We start from the raw sequence: 18891 nt of genomic DNA, 5'->3' as shown, positions 1-18891 counted from the left end.
GACGCTAATACTGCCCTTTTAAATCATCTAAATATTATCTAATGCATGTCGTGTTATGCTCATGCCTATCTACGAGAAATTTTACTTCTGCCCTTTGATCAATGATATCCCAGTTACTTTCATGTATCCACTGCTCTTTCTTCTTCATGTTGTATCCCACAACTTCTTGTGCCACTTGTTTCAGGGATTCGACAATCAATTGACAACTTCAATTGAATGTCAATTGACAACTCGTCCCTTAGTATGGAAAACTTGTTTGACAAAATAGATATATACTTTTGTAATACATGCGGGTCCTTCAGTTTTCTCACATTAAAATTTTTTAATGACCGCTGGGGCTTTATGACAGTTTTTAGTTTCAGCTTAAACTTAGCAACAACATATTGATGGTCAGAATAGCAGTTGGCACCTCGAAAGGTCCTAATATCCTCTGAACAACGTCGCCTGTGCTTGGTAATTTAAATGTAGTCCATTTCATTTCTTGTTAAACCATCAGGCGAGTTCCAAGTACATTTGTGTATTTGTTTATGAGTGAATCTTGATGCGCCGACGATAAGTTCATGAGTCGCACAGAAGTCAATTAAACGTACGTCATTATCATTGATTTCCCCCAGTCTATCCTTACCAAGGATAGCTAGGGCATAGGAGGTATGACTTCCAATTTTAGTGTTTAAGTCCCCACACAAAGTCACAATATCGTGCCGATGCGCTTTAGCAACAACATTTGACAACACCCGATAAAAATCATCTTTGGTCTGATCGAAAATATCATTAGTTGAGGCACAAACAACGATCACTGTCAATTCGGCCCGAAAAGTGGCAAAGCGAGCACGAAGGATCCACTCATTAATAGAATCCCAGTCCACTACGCATTTTTTTGCCCGACTACTTAATGCCATTCTTAATAATTCTTAAAAATTAACTGCCATTCTATATAAAAATGAACAATGAACAGAAACTTAAACGAACCTTCAAACGAACAGAATTTGATTCGTATATTAAAGGGGCTGCTCCCTCCTCAACGCCCCGCTCTTTACGCTAAAGTTTTTTAAAGTAGAGTTGAGAAAAAGAGTCAAACTTTAGCGTAAAGAGCGGGGCGTTGAGGAGGGGGCAGCCCCTTTCATATACGAATTAATTTTTGTTCGTTTTAAGTTTTAATGTCGCTCCTTACTTTCAGTTGAAAAAAACTTGTTTTTTTATTTAAAAAACTATGTACGGAGTATTTTCCTCATATAAGGAAGCAATTTTAGAGGATAATTGGACGTTTCTGAATGTAACATATTAAATTCTAACATCATAAACATGTTTCTAATGATTTATGACACTGTAACATATTACGTAAAATAGAATATTATGTTCGTCTTAAAATATTACTGTCGAGTTACTCCGTATATGAAAGGGACTTTTCCTCCTAAACGTACCACCCTTTACGTTAAAGTTTGACTCTTACTCTTGACTCTACTTTTTTAAACAGTAAAAAAAAGCTTTAGCGTAAAGAGTGGGGTGTTGAGGAGGAAAAGTCCCTTTCATATACGGAGTAATTTTTGTTCTTTTTATGTTTTAATGTCGCTCCTTAATTTCAGTAAGGTCTACTACTGCTATCACTGTTACTCGAACTAACACTTGCTTTGCAACTACTTTTATGGCTAATAGCATTAAGATAAAAATTTCAAGAAGTATTCGAATATGCAGGTTATCAAGAGGAAACATTAACAATGTCTTGCCAGTGGGTATTTCTTTTAAGTTGAGCACTAATACTACTGCTGTGACTACTACTACAGCTATATCTAAGGATATGAAGGTAAAATTTTTCAAAAAATTTTAGGGGGGAAGGTAAACTGAAGTACAACACACCATCCTTATACAGGTTGTAAAAGGTCATATCAGAAGTATCTTATGAACAGTTCGTGTGTAAAATTGAAACTTTCCCAGGAAAGATTAACTTAATAATCTAAGCCACTAATATAATACGACTTTGTCCCTCTTTCAGCAAACTACATGATTGTAGTTCAATTCGATTTAGTACGACATCTGCCTATATATTCCTTAAAATTTTCACCTTAATACCCTTAGCTTGTGTAGTAGCCATAGGCGTAGTGACAGCAGTAGCATTGGGACAGTATGCATATAGCACCTTTGGTTTTTTTTACATCCCGTTCAAAACGTAATGAAAGTTTCACCTAAACACCGTCAACTGCACCTGCATCATTGCTAATACGTCATCTTTACAACCTATGTGCATATACCGTTTTTAGAATTGGCTCATACAGTTTCAATATTACCAAAAACTTTCACCGGAGCCAAAAGATAACAACGTGTTTTTAAAAAACTTGAGTGAATAAAAATTGGGATCTGAAACTAATTAAGGAATAGCAACTATTATTTCGGCTTGTCTTAAAAGCAAAGGTTTCTCGCGAAAAGAAATTTATGGGGATTTTCAAAAAAGCCTGAAATCCTTCAAGAAAGGTGTCATGTCAAAATAAAAAGTGTACCATTGGAATCAATATGGTCAAAAAACCTTATAAAGGAAATTTCAGTCCCCCTCCATGAACAACAAAGAAAGTCACTTTTTGCATTGATTGCACTTATCTGTCACCCGTTTTTTTTGTTTTTTTTTTCAGGCCTAGTGGATTACCAAAACCTCTTAGAGATATGCTTAATGGCTAATTCAAATGCTATTTTTCATGTCTAAGTGATTCTTATAAATTCTGCCGTCTACAAGTAACATATGGCACTAATACAGCACTTCCTAAGAAATTTCCCTCCGAATTTTTTTTTTTATTAATTGAATTTGTGACCATTTTCACTTTCTACTAACGACGTATAATTGTTGAAGCTCCCTTTAAATTTCTTTGTTTGTAAGTTTATCAGTTTAATCTATTATTTGCCCCCCACTATGAAAAATCCTGGATCAATCCACGTAAGAGACTGAAATTTAACAGACTCTGACTATAATGTAGCTGAACTTAACTTATATCCATCTACTAAATCAATTTTTTTTAATTTTACACGCAGGACTTTCAGTCTTAGCATGTTTAAATTGCTCAGAAATAGTTAAAAAAAGACCTTTCTTTTAATTTTTGTTAAGAATAGATCCATCCAATACCACAGAATCCAATTGTATGAGCAGTCAAAATACAGGGTGCAAGTTAAAGCTATTTCATAATTGCTTATTTCAGAGGGAAAGTAATCCGATTTTTTTTTTTAAGTTATTTGCAATTCTTCCCAAATTCCTCTTATAATTGCACTTCGGTGAAAATGCTGTTCTCAACCTATTTGCTCCCCAAAAATAATTTTTTTTTAGTTCACAATTCCTTTCGTTCATATCGAAGAAAAAGATAACGTTGCTCTAATATAATTGACAATTTCAGTCCCAAATATTATTTATAAAATATTCTTCAAGAATATCTGCAAGATTATTTACTTTTAATAAATCTAGTTCAGACTCTCTTTGAAGATCTCTCCAAGTTAAGATTAGTATTTTGATTAAAGCAAAATACTTATGGATGTAATATAAATAAGTTTTTTTTAACTACTTTTATTATTTTAGCTATATGCAAGGCTCCGTTTACGATAAGAGAGACTGGCTACGGGTGTTTTAATATAAATATTGAAGTGCATTACAAAATCCCAATGAGGAAGAGTAATAGATTTAAACATTATTTGAAGCTGCACAACAAAATAGAGTGCCTGAATTTTAAGACACACACCATCATTTTTAAAAATATTGATGGTCATTGGAAGGACAAACTATTGAAAGCGGGTGCCGTAAGTTCTTTTTACCAATTTAAGATCATTTGTTGTTTTTAAAGTTAATCAGTGGTTGGGTTAAAACCTATGTTTAAACTGTAAGTTTTAACTTTATTGAGGAGGCTTACCTTATTCAAGAGAAAATAATAACACTGATATTGAGATAGTTTTAAATTTTTTTGGGCCAAGAATTTTCACGCTATTTAACACATAATAAAAAATGCTAGCAAATATATTTTAATTACTCTCTGTTTATCAATATTAATAAACAAACCAGCGTCATTTATCGTTTGCTTTTCTTGCAATTTTCCATCCTTCTTAAGTGTGTTTTTCTCAAAAACTTTCATCAGAACTGTTATAATATTTTTTCTGAAACAGTAATTATACTTATTTTTCTTTATTATTGCAACGATGAAATTTCAATAATTGTCAAATGTTATAAGGACAACAAGTCTCATTGTTGATAAGGGCCATCAGAAATGTAAGCTGAAGCTAAGGCTGGACCACTAATTGTATCACCTTAACTAATTAGTCTGCTTAAAGCTAATCTGCGTTCAGTGTTAAGGTTGTCTTCACTTTCTGTTATTGGGTCACTATAAGAACACATGGATGGGAATCGGATCCCTTTTCAATTCCCTTTTTCTTCTTGTTCCAATTTCCGTTGCCTTTTTAAAATTAGTTCTGAGCCAAAGACAAAAAGCAGGAGCTTTACCCTTTATTGGCTTTACAAGCTTGTTATAATCAAACAAAATCACTACAAATTATATTTTCATTAATGTTATGAAACACATCAAATTTGAGAGATGAAAAAATATTTTTCTATGGAACTGGTTAATGTGAACCAGTCCCCGAGTCATCATCCCCAAGCCTGTGGCTGCAGACGGAGTTATTCTGAATATATAATTAACAGAGTATGTAGCAGATGAGCTGTCCTAATCCTGAGACCACTTAAAGATAAACTCTCCCAAATCAAAGATTTACCAAGCGGTCAAAGAGTAAAGATGGCTCATTTCTTCCCCAATTCTTCGATAGGAAATTTTTCTCAGAGTAATAAGGAAGAAAAGTTACTTCTTAGCAAAGACACTATCCAGTTAAATTTATAAAACACATACAGATTAAATGATAAATAGATAAAAAATGTACATGCAGGAAACAAACTGATAATTAAATAGTGAAAAACTAAGGTAGTCAGCAATGACCTGCTTCAAACGACAATAGTGTACTGTAAACCATCTTTTGGGTAGTTGATGGTAAGTCCAATAGGCTCGGTTTTTTTAGTAGCACACCATTATAGTGCAAATATATCCCTTTTACTCCTTTCAACTCCCACACCCGTTATTGGAAACTAAATCTCTCAGATGAACTATGTACTGCTTTAACAGTCCCGTGCATTGTATCATTCAGTTGCATGTGATTTGAAAATGGCGGCTTAGAAGTTAAGAAAATTTACCCATTAAACCGCTATTGTTTAAACCGCCATTGTTAATTAACTACAAGGAAAATTTTGGTATATATCGTATTTTGAAAATAAGATGTGATCATGTTAGAATAAAATAAATGCAAGGAAAATAGAGAAATCATTAAAATACATAATCCTATACAAAATACATAATATTTCGTTCCTTTTAGGGAAAAAAGTTAAAACGCCAAAGAGATGTCACTAATTTATATTTGGAAAGAACACCGAATTAGGAAATGAACAGAATATTGAAGTTCTCCTCTGATTTCTATCCTATCAGTAACTTCAATGGAAACTTCTGGGAGTGTTTATAAAACCTAAAATATGCTGACTATGCCTCACTCCCCATCTTTTGAGCTTCGCATAACATCTGTAAACTTTTTTTGCTTTCAAACCTGTGCCTTTTTTCTAATAGGCAGTATTTAATCCCACCGTTTCTATAATCAAAACACAAAAAAGAAAATTACAACAAATTTTGACAGTTTCAATAAAACAACAATGAAATTTTGAGAGGAAACAAGACCTCTGATATGATTTGAATTTGTAAGACTGAAAAATGGCACTAGTGTCGGCAAAAAAACAATTATTGTCCAATTTTATGTAATACTTTAGGAAAATAACAACTCCTAAAGTATTTTGTAACAACCAGGTGTATATAAAGGGTTAATAATCAACAACACCTGCTATTTGCTAAGGCCCGATTGGAACTGGTTGCTGGGGTCTAGCTAGACATATAATGCAATCACTACTTCTTGGGTACGTGCCGTAGATAACCTGTTTGAAATAATGTGATTGTTTTACTGCTGTATTTTACTCAATAGTCCTCAAAACCTTTATTATTCTAGTAGCAATATTAAGACGCACGGTAAAATTCTGTTTTTATTTTATTACCTTCTGTTATCTTGTTATCAAGTTCTATCTTGTCTTATCCTTTATCATCTTGCTTTTATTTTGTTTATATTATTTTGTTTTTATTTCTGTTCTTATTTATTTTGTTTTTATTTTGTACTTTCGTAATATTATTCTGTATTTGTGCAGCTTATACCATTTATAAGGCTTTTATTAAAATTTTTCTTAATTGCAGGTAATTCACCAAAATAAAAAAAAAGGAAAAACCCCAGGTATATGTTTAATTTCTCTTTGAATAATATACTTTTGTCAAAAAAATTCAACAGCTTTATAATTTCAAATAGTTCATGGCAACGACTCTAAATAAGGAGAGACGTGGCTTAATAGTAACCAAAACTCTAAAAGGCAGAATTTTGTTGTCATTAAAAACGTTAAAGTAATTATCATATTATGCTGCTTTCAATATATATGATTCAGGTTTAACATTACCTATCAAAAGCTACAAGCCTGAGAAAATTTCCCTGATTTTCGAGAAGGGGTATGAACAACCTATAAATTAAAAGTATCTGAATGAAAAGAGTGTCATTAGATTCAGCTTATCCAAAAACCAGGGGTATCATATTTTTGGGGGCTTGGGGGGATTTTCCCCCAATTTGGAGAAAAAATTATTATATAGCCCATGTCCATTGACTCTCTGGATGGAGATACCGTTTGTCCCTCCAATAAAATACCAGAGCTCCACCCCTGCAGAGAAACTTAGGGTAGAAATTTCAGGCTCCTATATGAAAATTAAATAAAAAATAAGTTTTTTCAACTGAAAGTAAGGAGCGACATTTAAAATTAAAACGAACAGAAATTATTCCGTATATGAAAGGGGTTGTGCCCCTCCTCAACGTCCCGCTGTCTACGCTAAAGTTTGAATATTTGTCATAGATCTACTTTTTAAAACAATTAAAAACTTCAGCGTAAAGAGCGGAACGTTGAGGAGGGGAGAGCTTGTTTTTTATTTAATAAACTTGTTTTTATTTAATATCTAAATGTTTTAAATTAATATATGTTTTGATTTTGACTAACCGCACAGGAATAATTAAAATGAAATTTGCATATTATGTTTTTGGCTAAATGGCTTTCTCATAATTTTGATCGGACGTGTTGCCCTCCAATTTTTGGTTACTTAATAATGCGACCAGAACTTTTTATATTTTTACGAACGTTTTTATTAGCAATGAAAATACGCAGCTTCCAAATTAACTTACGTAACGAACTTCTATATTTGTACGTTTTTATTACATATATAAGATACATATATATTCACCCCCTCGACAATACCTCGCTCTTTACACTAAAGCTTGAATTTTGCCCCAATTCTTTCAAAATGGCCATGAATCATAAAAGCAGTAAAATAAATAGTTGAAATTTCAAAAACACTTTAGCGTAAACAGCGAGGTGTTGAGGAGGAGACAAACGCCCTCATATATATAATGATTTCTGTTTGTTTTAAGTTTTAATGCTGCTCTTTACTTCCAGTTGAAAACTTTTTTTGTGTATTTTCTCATTGTTTTTTTTTTAAATAATGCTAGAAAATCCTGCGCCCCCTACATAGAAATTCTCTCACGATAAATTCCTCCATTGAAAGATCCTCCCTAGTAAAATCTTATTCATTCTGAACATCTTTCATTTTACTCATTATCCAGTACACTAGAGTTTATCCCTTGTTGGGCTTTAATGTTCATTTAGTTCTGATTTGATTGCAAGGAACTTACTCATACATAAAGAGGGAATTGTATTGTGGAAGAAAACTTTTCAGACAAAGGCAGCTGCTTTTTCCATGTAGACTCCTAATATATCAGTTTTTATGTATATTACGGTTCAGAATTTCAATTTTACCCCGAATGCCCTTAAGGAGGGGTTCTGTGAGGTCCAAATTCTTTATTTATGCTCCAAAGGAGTGTTTTCCAACCCATAGAAATGCCCTATAAAACACATTGATTTTTTGATTTTTCCTTATATGCAAAACGTATACTCTTTTATCCCCTGCTCTTGTCCCAGACTTCCAAATTGTCAGAATTATAGATAAGATTTTACTAATAATACTATGTTTAGACATCTTCTACATAGATTAATGGGGACAGAGGACCATGAGAAATAAAATAACTGCTACAAAGTAAAGAAATAACATTCCCGAGGACAGTGATAATAGCGTGTCATAATTAATGTCTCATAATAGCATTTATCTTAATCATTATGACACAGCCCTTATAATTAGTATCTCAGTTTTACCATTACCAACAGAATAACTGGCAGAGAACTAACAAAACGACATATCTGAGCTGAACTTTAAAATATTCCAAATCAAAGTCGCAATATATATGAGGTGCACCAAGAAACTTTGAATAATTTCAAAATGCACTGAGTGGCAGACAATCTTTCTCTTTGTATGATCTCTATAAAACTAATCGATCTCATTGACATTTGATCAGACTTAGGATCTTATCTCGAAAATACATGCCGCTCAATTTTATATTTTTATTTGTTCTCTTATCGTGCGAATGGGACAGTAGGAAAAAATATAGAAATAAATAACTGAATAAGTAAGCTATTCAAGTGGCGCTGTAGAACCTAGATTTTCTGTATACGTTGGAGTAAGATAAAAGCAGCCCCTTAATAAGATACTGAAGGTCTTTTAACAAATTGAAAAATAAATAAATGTAAGGCCACTTATGGAAGCATAACTTTTGTGATGGCCAAATGTGAGGCCAGTTTTATTTTTGTCGAGTAAATTTAAAATTAATAATTCAAAATGTGAATAAAGATTATCCCGGTTGCAACGGTAGCAAGCACCCTGGTAAGAGACAATCACGCCTCATAGTAAAAAACAAAATAGCCGCTAAATCCTAAAATTAGAATAAATCTTAAAAATGAAGTACAAAATGAGAACCGTCTTGTCAGAAACCCTTATGTAGGAAACTTACAGCTCGTTGGCTTGAATATCAAATAAATCCAGTGGCTTGAAAATATACGAAACGTTGCTTGAAAAACGATATTCGACATTGACGGCATCTTTTTTCCTTTTTTTCCTCCACAGCTAGTGGGGCACTAGAAAATCATAGCGAGCTGTTTGATGGCTCTTTTTCTGGAATCTTTTGTAATGAAAACAATATATTTATAAATTTTTGTGACAAAACTGTATTTCCATATACAAGATTCATGAATGACACCATAATCTTAGGTTTTAACCATATAGGATGTGAAATTAAATGCAGTATTATGATGTTATCTATAAAGTTATCAGTATATTTTAACATATTTTCTCTTCAGAATCGCTAAAGTTATCATTTAAACTTCAAAAATATTTATTGTATCTGAGTATCAGGGTTGCAGTGGTTGCCTGCAACCTAAAAAGAGACAAACACGTCCAATACTAATAAATATAGTAGCTTATAACTCCTAAAAATAGAGTATGACTGAAATATTGAGTTTACTTTTAGAATCACCTCTTCTGAAACCCTTGTGTAGGAAACTTACAGCTCCTTTGTTTTAGTAACGAAGATAATCCATTTACTTGAAAAACAAGAAAAGCTGCTTGAACTATGGTATTCTGCATCGAGGGCATTTCCCCCCTCTCAGATAGATGGGCACTTGAAAATCATAGAGCGCTACTTAATGGCTCATCTTAATGGAAACTGCTACATCTAGTGCTTTTTGTAATTAAAAACTAAAAGTTTTTAAAATAGAATAGCTTTGTACGAAAATTTTTAAAATAGAATAAGTTTTAAAAGAAAAACTTAATTTTTATGCACAAGCTTGATGAACGATGACGTCATAATCGTATATATGACGTAATAAGCGAATGTAATATTATACATTTATACGTTTATCTTTCGAAAATATAATTTTATTTATTTTAGTTCTCAGTTAAGGATCGCCAATGTTATTATGTAACGTAATCTGCAAAAATATTAATGGTGTCTGAGCAATAAGCAATAATTATAATTTGTAGTTAAAACTAGAAAAATACTTGAAAATCAGTTTTGTTTAACTATGTTCTAACTACTCGATGCGTCATTTTATGGGACTGATTTTAAACATTGACACGATTTCAACAAGTGAACATAAGAAAAGAAAGTATGACAGAGAAAGGTATAATAGTCAAGTGATCCAAATATATAATTTAAGAAAAGAGAACTATAGATAAAAATAGAGATAAAATCCTGAAATAATAGAGAATAAATCAAAAGTCTATTTAAAAAAGATTTTTCCATAAAGGTTCGATATAGTTCGTCATAAATGGTGTCAGTCAAAAGAATCTCATGTAATAGTTATTAGTATGTAATTTATTTAGACTTTAAGTTGACAAATGTTTCAAAATTGCCTGTCCCAGGAATTGAACTTGGGACCAAAGTGGTAGCTTTGAGGCTGTTGAAGCTGCAAGCGGTAGCTTGCAGCCTAGTAAGAGACGATCATGTCCAATACTAAGAAATACAATAGCCCCTAACTTCTAAAAATAGTGTTAGATAATCTAAAAAACTTCTGTATAAGAGGGAACTCAAGCTGCCACAAATCTATTCAAGCAGACAGCTGATTGGAGTATTGAAAAGTACATATGTATATAATTTTACCTTTAGACGAGTAAATGTTTGTTGTGTGTATCATTAAATTTGTCAAGAATTGATTTAAAGAAATAATTAAGCTGTAATGACTTCTCTGTTTAGCCCCAGCCGTCGAGTTCACTAGGAGACTGCCAAAAGTTACAAGTGTCTTGAAAGGAAGTGAAGCTACTTTTACTGTTACTTTATCACAGGAAAATGCAGATGTTACATGGTATAGGTAAAATTTCCATTACTATAATTGGCTATTAATGCTCAAGCCCTTTCACAGTGTGGTAGAGGAGGGGATTAGGTTCAAATCGTATAACAAAAAAGCCAGTGAAAAGAAAATACTTGAAACAAATTTTCTCCTTTAGTGACAAGTTCATAGACGTATTAGAAAAAGACTGTACCTCCTCCTATTACTGATTGGCTCAGATACTTACACAATAAGGGAAGGGAGAACGTTAGCTTGAACCTTTATATCCCCCCCACAAAATGTAGTTATCTTCAAATACCTGTATTTAGGGGGGACACAATTTTGTTATTCGTGCTAAGGCTCTCCTCCACAGGGTGAGACAGGACGGGGTCAAGTGCTAATCCTATGATGTTGCACGACATTGACATAAGTTTGTTTATTCCATGTTTTCGATCAGTATTAATAGTACACTAGAAGGATAAACACTTAAGTCTTATCTAAAAAGCGAAGACGAAATAATTCAAGAAAGTGTGAGTAAAGAGTTGTTTTAGCAATGAATGCTGACAAGGACAAATATTTGAACTATGAAAGAAACACTCAGGTGGCTTGTAGAGCTTAAACAGGCAAACATAGAAGATTTGTTTTTTCAAGGGTCTGGCAAAAAATGAAATACGTTACAATAAACCTAAAACCATTTATAAATACCATTAATATCATATCGTATATTATACACTTATTCATTGTGCTTGTTTTTAAACTTTCCTTAGTTTAGACTCATCTAGTATTATTTTCTTTAACTATATTTCATAAATGCTTACGTTTCGAGGAAACCCTCCTCTTTTCTCAATGTTTGTACCCATTAAAAAAAAAGTTGAATGTGTAACCTGTGCTAGGCGGTTTAATTTGTACCAAATCCTTATATGAAAAAGCTTGTGAAAATTCCTGTCTTTGAATCTATCTCTTTTAAACGATCTCTGAAGAGATTAAATAAAAAAAATAAGTTTTTTAAATGAAAGTAAGGAGCGACACTAGAACTTAAACAAACAGAAATTACTCCGTATATGAAAGGGGCTTTTCCTCCTCAACGCCTCCCTCTGTGCGCTAAAGTTTGACTCTTTCTCTTAACTCTACTTTTTAAAAAAGGAAAAAACTTTAGCGTAAAGAGCGGGGCGTTGAGGAGAAAAAGCCCCTTTCATATACGGAGTAATTTCTGTTTGTTTTAAGTTTTAGTGTCACTCCTTACTTTCATTTAAAAAAACTTGTTTTTTTTATTTAATTTCTAGACGTTTTTCAATTCATGCATGTTTTGATCTCGGCTCTCCGCAAATAAATAATTAAAACGAAATTTGCATATTAATTTTCTTTTTGGCTAAATGGCTTTCTCATAGTTTTAATCGGAAGATTTTGAGAAAAAAGGAGAGAGGAAGGAAGCCTAGCTGCCCTCTATTTTTTTATTACTTAAAAAGGCAACTAGAACTTTAAATTGTTTTACAAACATTTTCATTAATAAAAAATATACGTAATTTACGAATTAAGTTACGTAACGAACTTCTATATTCGTATATTGCTATTGCGTATATGAGGGAGTTCACCCCTCGTTGATACCTCGCTCCTTACACTAAAGCTTAAATTCTGTCCCAATTCCTTAAGAATGACCCTTATATCACAAAGGCCGTAGAATAAATAGTTGAAATTACTAAAAATACTTTCGCGTAAAGAGCGAGGCATTACGAGGAGGTAAATCCCTCATATGCGGAGCAATTTCTCCTCATTTGAAGTTTTAATGCTGCTCCTCACTTTCAGTAGAAAAAAACTTCTCATATTTATTTTTTCCTTGTTTTTTCAAATAATGCAAAAAAATCCTGCGCCCCCTTCATTGAAAGTCTCTTCCCCCATGAAAAGTTTTTCCATGGAAAGATCCTCCCACGTAACCCCCCCCCACCTCAGCTCTCCCTCCCAAACCAAAAAAATCCCCCTGAAAACGTCCGTACACTTCCCAGCAACCAATACTATATGTAAACTCGGGTAAAAGTTTGTAACTTGCAACCCCTCCCAGGGAGACTGCGGGGTAGTAAGTTGTCCCCAAAGACATAGTTTTTAGTTTTTGGATTATTGTGAATAAAATGGCTATCTCAGAATTTTGATCCGGTGACGTTGGGGAAAAAATGAGCGTGGGAGGGGTCCTAGGTGCCCTCCAATTTTTTTGGTCACTTAAAAAGGGCACTAGAACTTTCAATTTCCATTAGAATGAGCCCTCCCACGACATTCTAGGACCACCTGGTCGATACGATCACCCCTGGGAAAAAAACAAAAAAACAAATAAACACGCATCCGTGATTCGTCTTCTGGCAAAAAATGGGAAATTCCACATTTTTGTAGATAGGAGCTTGAAACTTCTAAAATAAGGTTCTCTGATATGTTGAATCTGATTATATGATTTTTGTTAAGATTGTATGACTTTTAGGGGGTGTTTTCCCCTATTTTCTAAAATGAGGCAAATTTTCTCAGGCTTGTAACTTTTGATAGGTTAGACTAATCTTGATGAAAGTTATATATTTAAAATCAGCATTAAAATGCAATTTTTTGATGTAACTATTGGTATCAAAATTCTATTTTTTAGAGTTTTGGTTAATATTGAGCCGGGTCGCTCCTTACTACAGTTCGTTACCACGAACTGTTTGAAAAATACAAATTGAGCTGTTTGAAGCTGTACTGCATTTTGAAGTCAATAATCAGATCCTATTTTATCGGGATACTTTTGATTGTAGGTACATGGTTGCAATTCGTTGAAATTTCTTGAAGATTGCAGTCTGGAACTCTTGCAAGACGTAACTAGGCTGATGTTAGAAAAAAAGGCCTGATTTTGGGTCTTTTCGGCTTTATTTTAAATAGGGAAGGCTATTGTTCGTCTGAACAGTTCTGAATAAAATCAAGCTTTCTTGGGTTGATATTTCGCAGCATGATTATTAGTTACACCTATGTTTAGTTGTAGCACGTGTGGTGGAAACCCTTGGTGATCTAGCGAATTTTAGATTGTCCGGTTTACCGCACCTATACCACATTTTTTAATGATTTCCATTGAGCTTTGCTGATGGTGATTGCAAATACTAATCAAATTGGGAATTTAAGAATCTTGGGAATGCGAGGAATAAAAACAGCCTCATCCTCGGAAGGCCCTGTCAAGATTGTTGCCTCTATTACGTTTTCCATTTTTTTTTACGGTAAGTCGCGTGCCGTTGCAAAGCTTTGGTGGGTTAATATTTCGCAACATGATTATTGTTACGCCTATTGTTAGTTATAGCATGTGTGGTGGAAACTGTGGGAGATCCAGCAAATTTGAAAATTCCGATGGATAGTCGATTGCTTCATTTTTCTTTTTTTTTCACTTTATTTTTAATTTTTTTCTTTTTTGTTTTTTTTTCTTTTTTTTTGTTTTCTCTTTTTTTCTTTTTTTTCATTCTTGTTTTTTAGTTTTTTGACTTTTTTTAGTTTTTATTTTAGTTTTTTTTCTTTTTTTAACTTTCATTTTCTTCTTTATTTTTTAGTTTTTTCCCCTCTTTTTATGGATTTTTATTTACATTTTTTATTTAAATATTTACAATTTTATTTATATAGAAAGATAGTTTTTTTTCTATTTTTCTATTTTATAGTTTTTTTCTTTTTTGGTTTTTCCTTTTATAATTTTTTTTAGCTTTCTTTTTTTAGTTATTTTCTTTTATTTTTTTTAGTTTTTGCTTTTTTATTTTTTTTTTCTGTCTTAGTTTTTTTCTCATTCATTACAATGAAACCTATATATATATATATATATATATATATATATATATATATATATATATATATATATATATATATATATATATATATATATATATATATATATATATATATATATACTAGCTGTTGGGGTGTTGCTTCGCGCCACCCCAACACCTAGTTGGTGGGGCGCTTCGCGCCCCCCAAAGCCCCCCCGCGCGCGTAAGTCGTTACGCGCCATATTAGTTACGCGCCATTGTAGCTGTGTCCCTGTGTCCCACCTGTGAATAGAGATAGATATAAATATATATTTTTAACTACGTAAAACATGCGAATATACAACATTCTTTGCTGTCCCATTGTCTGTGCATATAAATAGCATTTATATTCCCTGTGTCCCGGTCGTCATTTGTATCCTGGTGTCCCAGTTCGTAATTTCTCTTTGAGTGTCCCGGTCGTCATTTATATTCCCTGTGTCCCAGTGTCCCGGCCGTCATTTGTGTCCCGGTGTCCCGGTCTGTAATTTATATTCAAACAATCCCTGTGTCTCAGTCGTCAATTATATATCCCGCCTGTGCCCCCGGCTTCCCCGTTGTAGTTGTGTCCCTGTGTCCCGGTCGTCATTTATATTCCCGGTTATATCCACGCTTTCTTTTCTTACTTTCTCTATCAGCAGCAAGTTTTTTGGCATAGACTCTTTGAGTCTATGCCAAACGTATTAGATGGAAAACGTATTAGAGGCAACAATCTTGACAGGGCCTTCCGAGGGTGAGACTGTTCTTATTCCTCGCATTGCCATTATTCCAACGGATCTGCCTTTTCAATTTGAAAGATTGCAATTCCCAATTTGATTAGCATTTGCAATCACCATCAACAAAGCTCAAGTGCAATCATTAGAAAAATACCGTATAGATCTTAATACGGATTGTTTTTCCCATGGACAATTATATGTTGCATGTTCTAGAGTCGGTAAACTGGAGAATCTATTTATATGCACAGACAATAGGAAAGCAAAGAATGTTGTATATCCACAAGTTTTACGCAATTGAAAATTAGCACCTCGCATACGTGCTGCTTTAGGGGGGAGGTTTTAGGCTTGCGTCGCAGAGAAAAAAATACCAAAAGAAAGCGTGGTGATGAAATACAAGAGCAACGCGAAACCTGGCTTGCGGCTGAAATAGAAAGTAAAAAAAATGCCTGTCGAGGAATTACCAGAGTATATCAGAGGAATTACCAGTTGTATATCCCCAAGTTTTATGCAGTGAAAAATTAGCACCTTGCATACGTGTTGCTGGGGCACGTTCTAAAAAAAACTAGAAAATAAAGAAGAAGAAGAAGATAAAAAACAGAAGAACCAAATTAAAAAAAATAAAATGGTAAACAACTAAAAATTAAAAAAGGAAAAAGATAAAAAAAAATTAAAAGAAAAAAAAATTTAATTAGAAAACAAGGGATTACAAGAATTCAAAAACCTTAAAAAAGAGTACCAAAACTTTGAAGCTTAGTAGATATCATTGTTAGAAATTGAACTTGCTTTAATAATCGATTCTATACGAAAAAACTGCAATAGAACACAAGGGACAATAAGAATCCATATTTAGAAGGTTGCCGCATTCAGTACTGGGGCCCGGCAAAGCCGCCCGGACCCAGCTAGTAGGTTATAATTTTACTTCATTCATGGTTGTAACTTACATTTTTAGTTTCTTTCATGAAGTACTTGTATCATGTAAAGTATGTTTGTAAGTTAAGTTGGGTATAGCTTTTGCTACACTAACCATTATTTTTATGCAGTCACCGGCTGGTTGCTTTTATTCAAAAGGTCATAAGTGACGCAGCGTGAATTTAACTCTAGAACGAAAACAAAAACTTTTCGATTTTTCGATTGGTATTGTTTAACAGTGGTTTATTGAAGAAATTTTTTCTATGATAACCAATATGAAACAAACACAATTGTAATATCAAAAGATCCCAATTCCGAATATTTGTGCATTTGAGAAAAAGAAAAATTGAGTCATATTTTGGAAAAATTAGAAACTACTTATTGAAAAATAGTTTCTTGAGAGATTTCATATCTTGTAATCAAGATCACAATATCTATTAAGAATACATGTCTTGAGAGTTTTGTAAGATATATTAAAGCATGTTACTATTGTCCTTGATTCACTTAGTAGGACTGGTTATGAACATCCCCTTGATAAAACTATTTTATATTCTTTCTAGTTACTGAAACCGAGGTCTGATTTTATTTTACTTCAGGCAATAATTATTCTTCCATTTTCAGCCTTTGCAATTCAGGATGCTTTAAAAGCAATACTTATTTTTCTTAATTTTCTTTAGAAACAGGACCAAATTATGTCAGTCTGAACGCTACAGAATTAGTGTCGATGGGGCAACAAGAACTGTGGTAATTAAGGAATCTCAGCTTGATGACGCTGATAAATACATTTGTAAACTTGGAAAACTGCAGACTAGTTCAACTTTAGTTGTTGAAGGTAAGTTAGATTTACAATTTCTATCGTTATACATGTTTATTTGTGCATTGTGAAGCCAAAACCATGGCATAATTTGTGTTTTTCTCTCTCTTTTTTTTTAGCGCTACGGATCTTAACGATTTTCATTTATTCAAGAATAAAAGGTACAAAAACATATACGAAGAGAATAAAAGTAAAATAAAAGAAGGAAATTGCAAAGGATAACTTAGATACTAATGTGTATCTATGCCTTGATTCATGTTTGGGAAAACCCAAAAAGGAACAAAAAATAGCAAATCCTTTTCCCGAAAACAAGCTACAAAAATATCCTTAAGTGAATAAAAACAAAAATTAGACTGCCCTCGCATTGATATAAAACGAGCGACTTAGTCCAAATCTCTTCATGTCAGGACAGTTTTTGTCTTCCTCCGGTTTTTAACACCTAAATTAAATCTATGTAGCTTTTGTCCCATTTAGGAAACTCTTTTGAACGTATTTGTATCTTCTTAAGGTAGCAAAGTAACGAAAACCTGAATCGTCGCTGCATCTGCAGCTTTTTATTAATGGGTTATTTGCTCTAGATCCTTGTTTAAATATAATTTTTATAGAACGGAGGAAGCAAAGAGGGAGTACTTCAAGACATTGACTTTGACATTTGAAATATTTGCAATTTTCAATATTTTTGGTGCTTTCTTAAAATTTGTGCTGCCTTAAAAAATGTATCCCTCACAATAATCCCCACACCCCTCTATCTAGGTGCCTCTTCATTTTTATCGAATTCTATTATAATAAAAAAAATACATGCTGAAATAAAAATAATTAAATTGTATTCCATATAATGCTTTATTAAGAAGAATTGAGTCAGTTTTCCATAAGTATTGTATCTTCTTTCAGCACTCCAAGTGGCCCCTAAAGTTCAGGAGGAGAATGTCAAACTCATCCAAGAGGTTAAGAAAGGAGACAACGTTACTTTCAACATTCCTTACACTGCTGAACCTCAGCCTAAATCTCAATGGTTCTTTAACAATCAGCCGTTGAAGAAAACCAGAAAGGTAAACATCTTTTAAAGTTGATCATTTACTTGTATTTTTACCATATGCTATCCATCCAAGGGCTCATCGAATGAAGCTGCCCTTTTCTAATGCAGGTTTTAGGCATTTAGATGAACACACAAGTCTCTATACAATTTCGGGCCCCTCATCGGCGTTTTTCTATCCCAGTGACTTAATATCTTTAGAGTAGCAATTCATGTATTTTTTTATCCTTAGATACTCTTCTTCATTTGAGAAACCTAGCACTTGTTACCTGATGAAGTTGTCCAGTTAACGTAAAGTACACCCAAATCATATGTCATCTTGTTTTGACATTGAAATAAATAATGGACAATTGGTGCCACCCTGATCTTCTTGGATGTGTAAGGTTCAAAATTATCATATCTAATCCGAATAGCAATAAGCCAACACCACCTGAGTCATACTTCTTTTTATTGGAACTGAGCTATAGAAATGTTCGTATATGAAATTACGGTATATCAATTGGTGTCGAAATATTATCTTGTTATAGAAAATACGACTGAAATTTGGGTTATTAAAATTGAATAATACGTTTTCAAAATTCAAAAGATCGATCAGAAATCAAAAAAGAGACTTTCAAACAGCTTTAAATTACCAATATCACTCTCTCTCTCTCTCTCTCTCTCTCTACTTATCTACTCTTTCTTCTCATCTGTTTCTCTCTCTTTCTATTCCTATTTTTCTCCTTATATATTTATTCCTCTCTCGCTCTCTATCTTTAAACACCGTTTTGATAGTTAGTTATTATGCT

General features: G+C 33.1%; 1 protein-coding gene across 4 annotated transcripts in view; it reads left to right on the top strand.

Annotated features, from left to right (window-relative positions):
- LOC136042731 (uncharacterized) overlaps positions 1 to 18891 on the top strand; it is a 105067-nt gene that overhangs the window by 63507 nt on the left and 22669 nt on the right. For all 4 annotated transcript variants that reach the window (XM_065727694.1, XM_065727692.1, XM_065727691.1 and 1 more), the window contains 5 exons: positions 3551 to 3768; positions 6294 to 6330; positions 10771 to 10885; positions 16934 to 17088; positions 17962 to 18119. In XM_065727694.1, coding sequence (XP_065583766.1) covers positions 3551 to 3768; positions 6294 to 6330; positions 10771 to 10885; positions 16934 to 17088; positions 17962 to 18119 — 683 coding nt within the window. The remainder of the gene's footprint in view (positions 1 to 3550; positions 3769 to 6293; positions 6331 to 10770; positions 10886 to 16933; positions 17089 to 17961; positions 18120 to 18891) is intronic.

Source organism: Artemia franciscana, unplaced genomic scaffold (genome assembly GCF_032884065.1).
Source record: "Artemia franciscana unplaced genomic scaffold, ASM3288406v1 Scaffold_188, whole genome shotgun sequence".
Lineage (NCBI taxonomy): Eukaryota > Metazoa > Arthropoda > Branchiopoda > Anostraca > Artemiidae > Artemia > Artemia franciscana.
The sequence above is the reverse complement of the archived record's forward strand: the minus strand, read 5'-3'. Positions and strand labels throughout refer to the sequence as shown.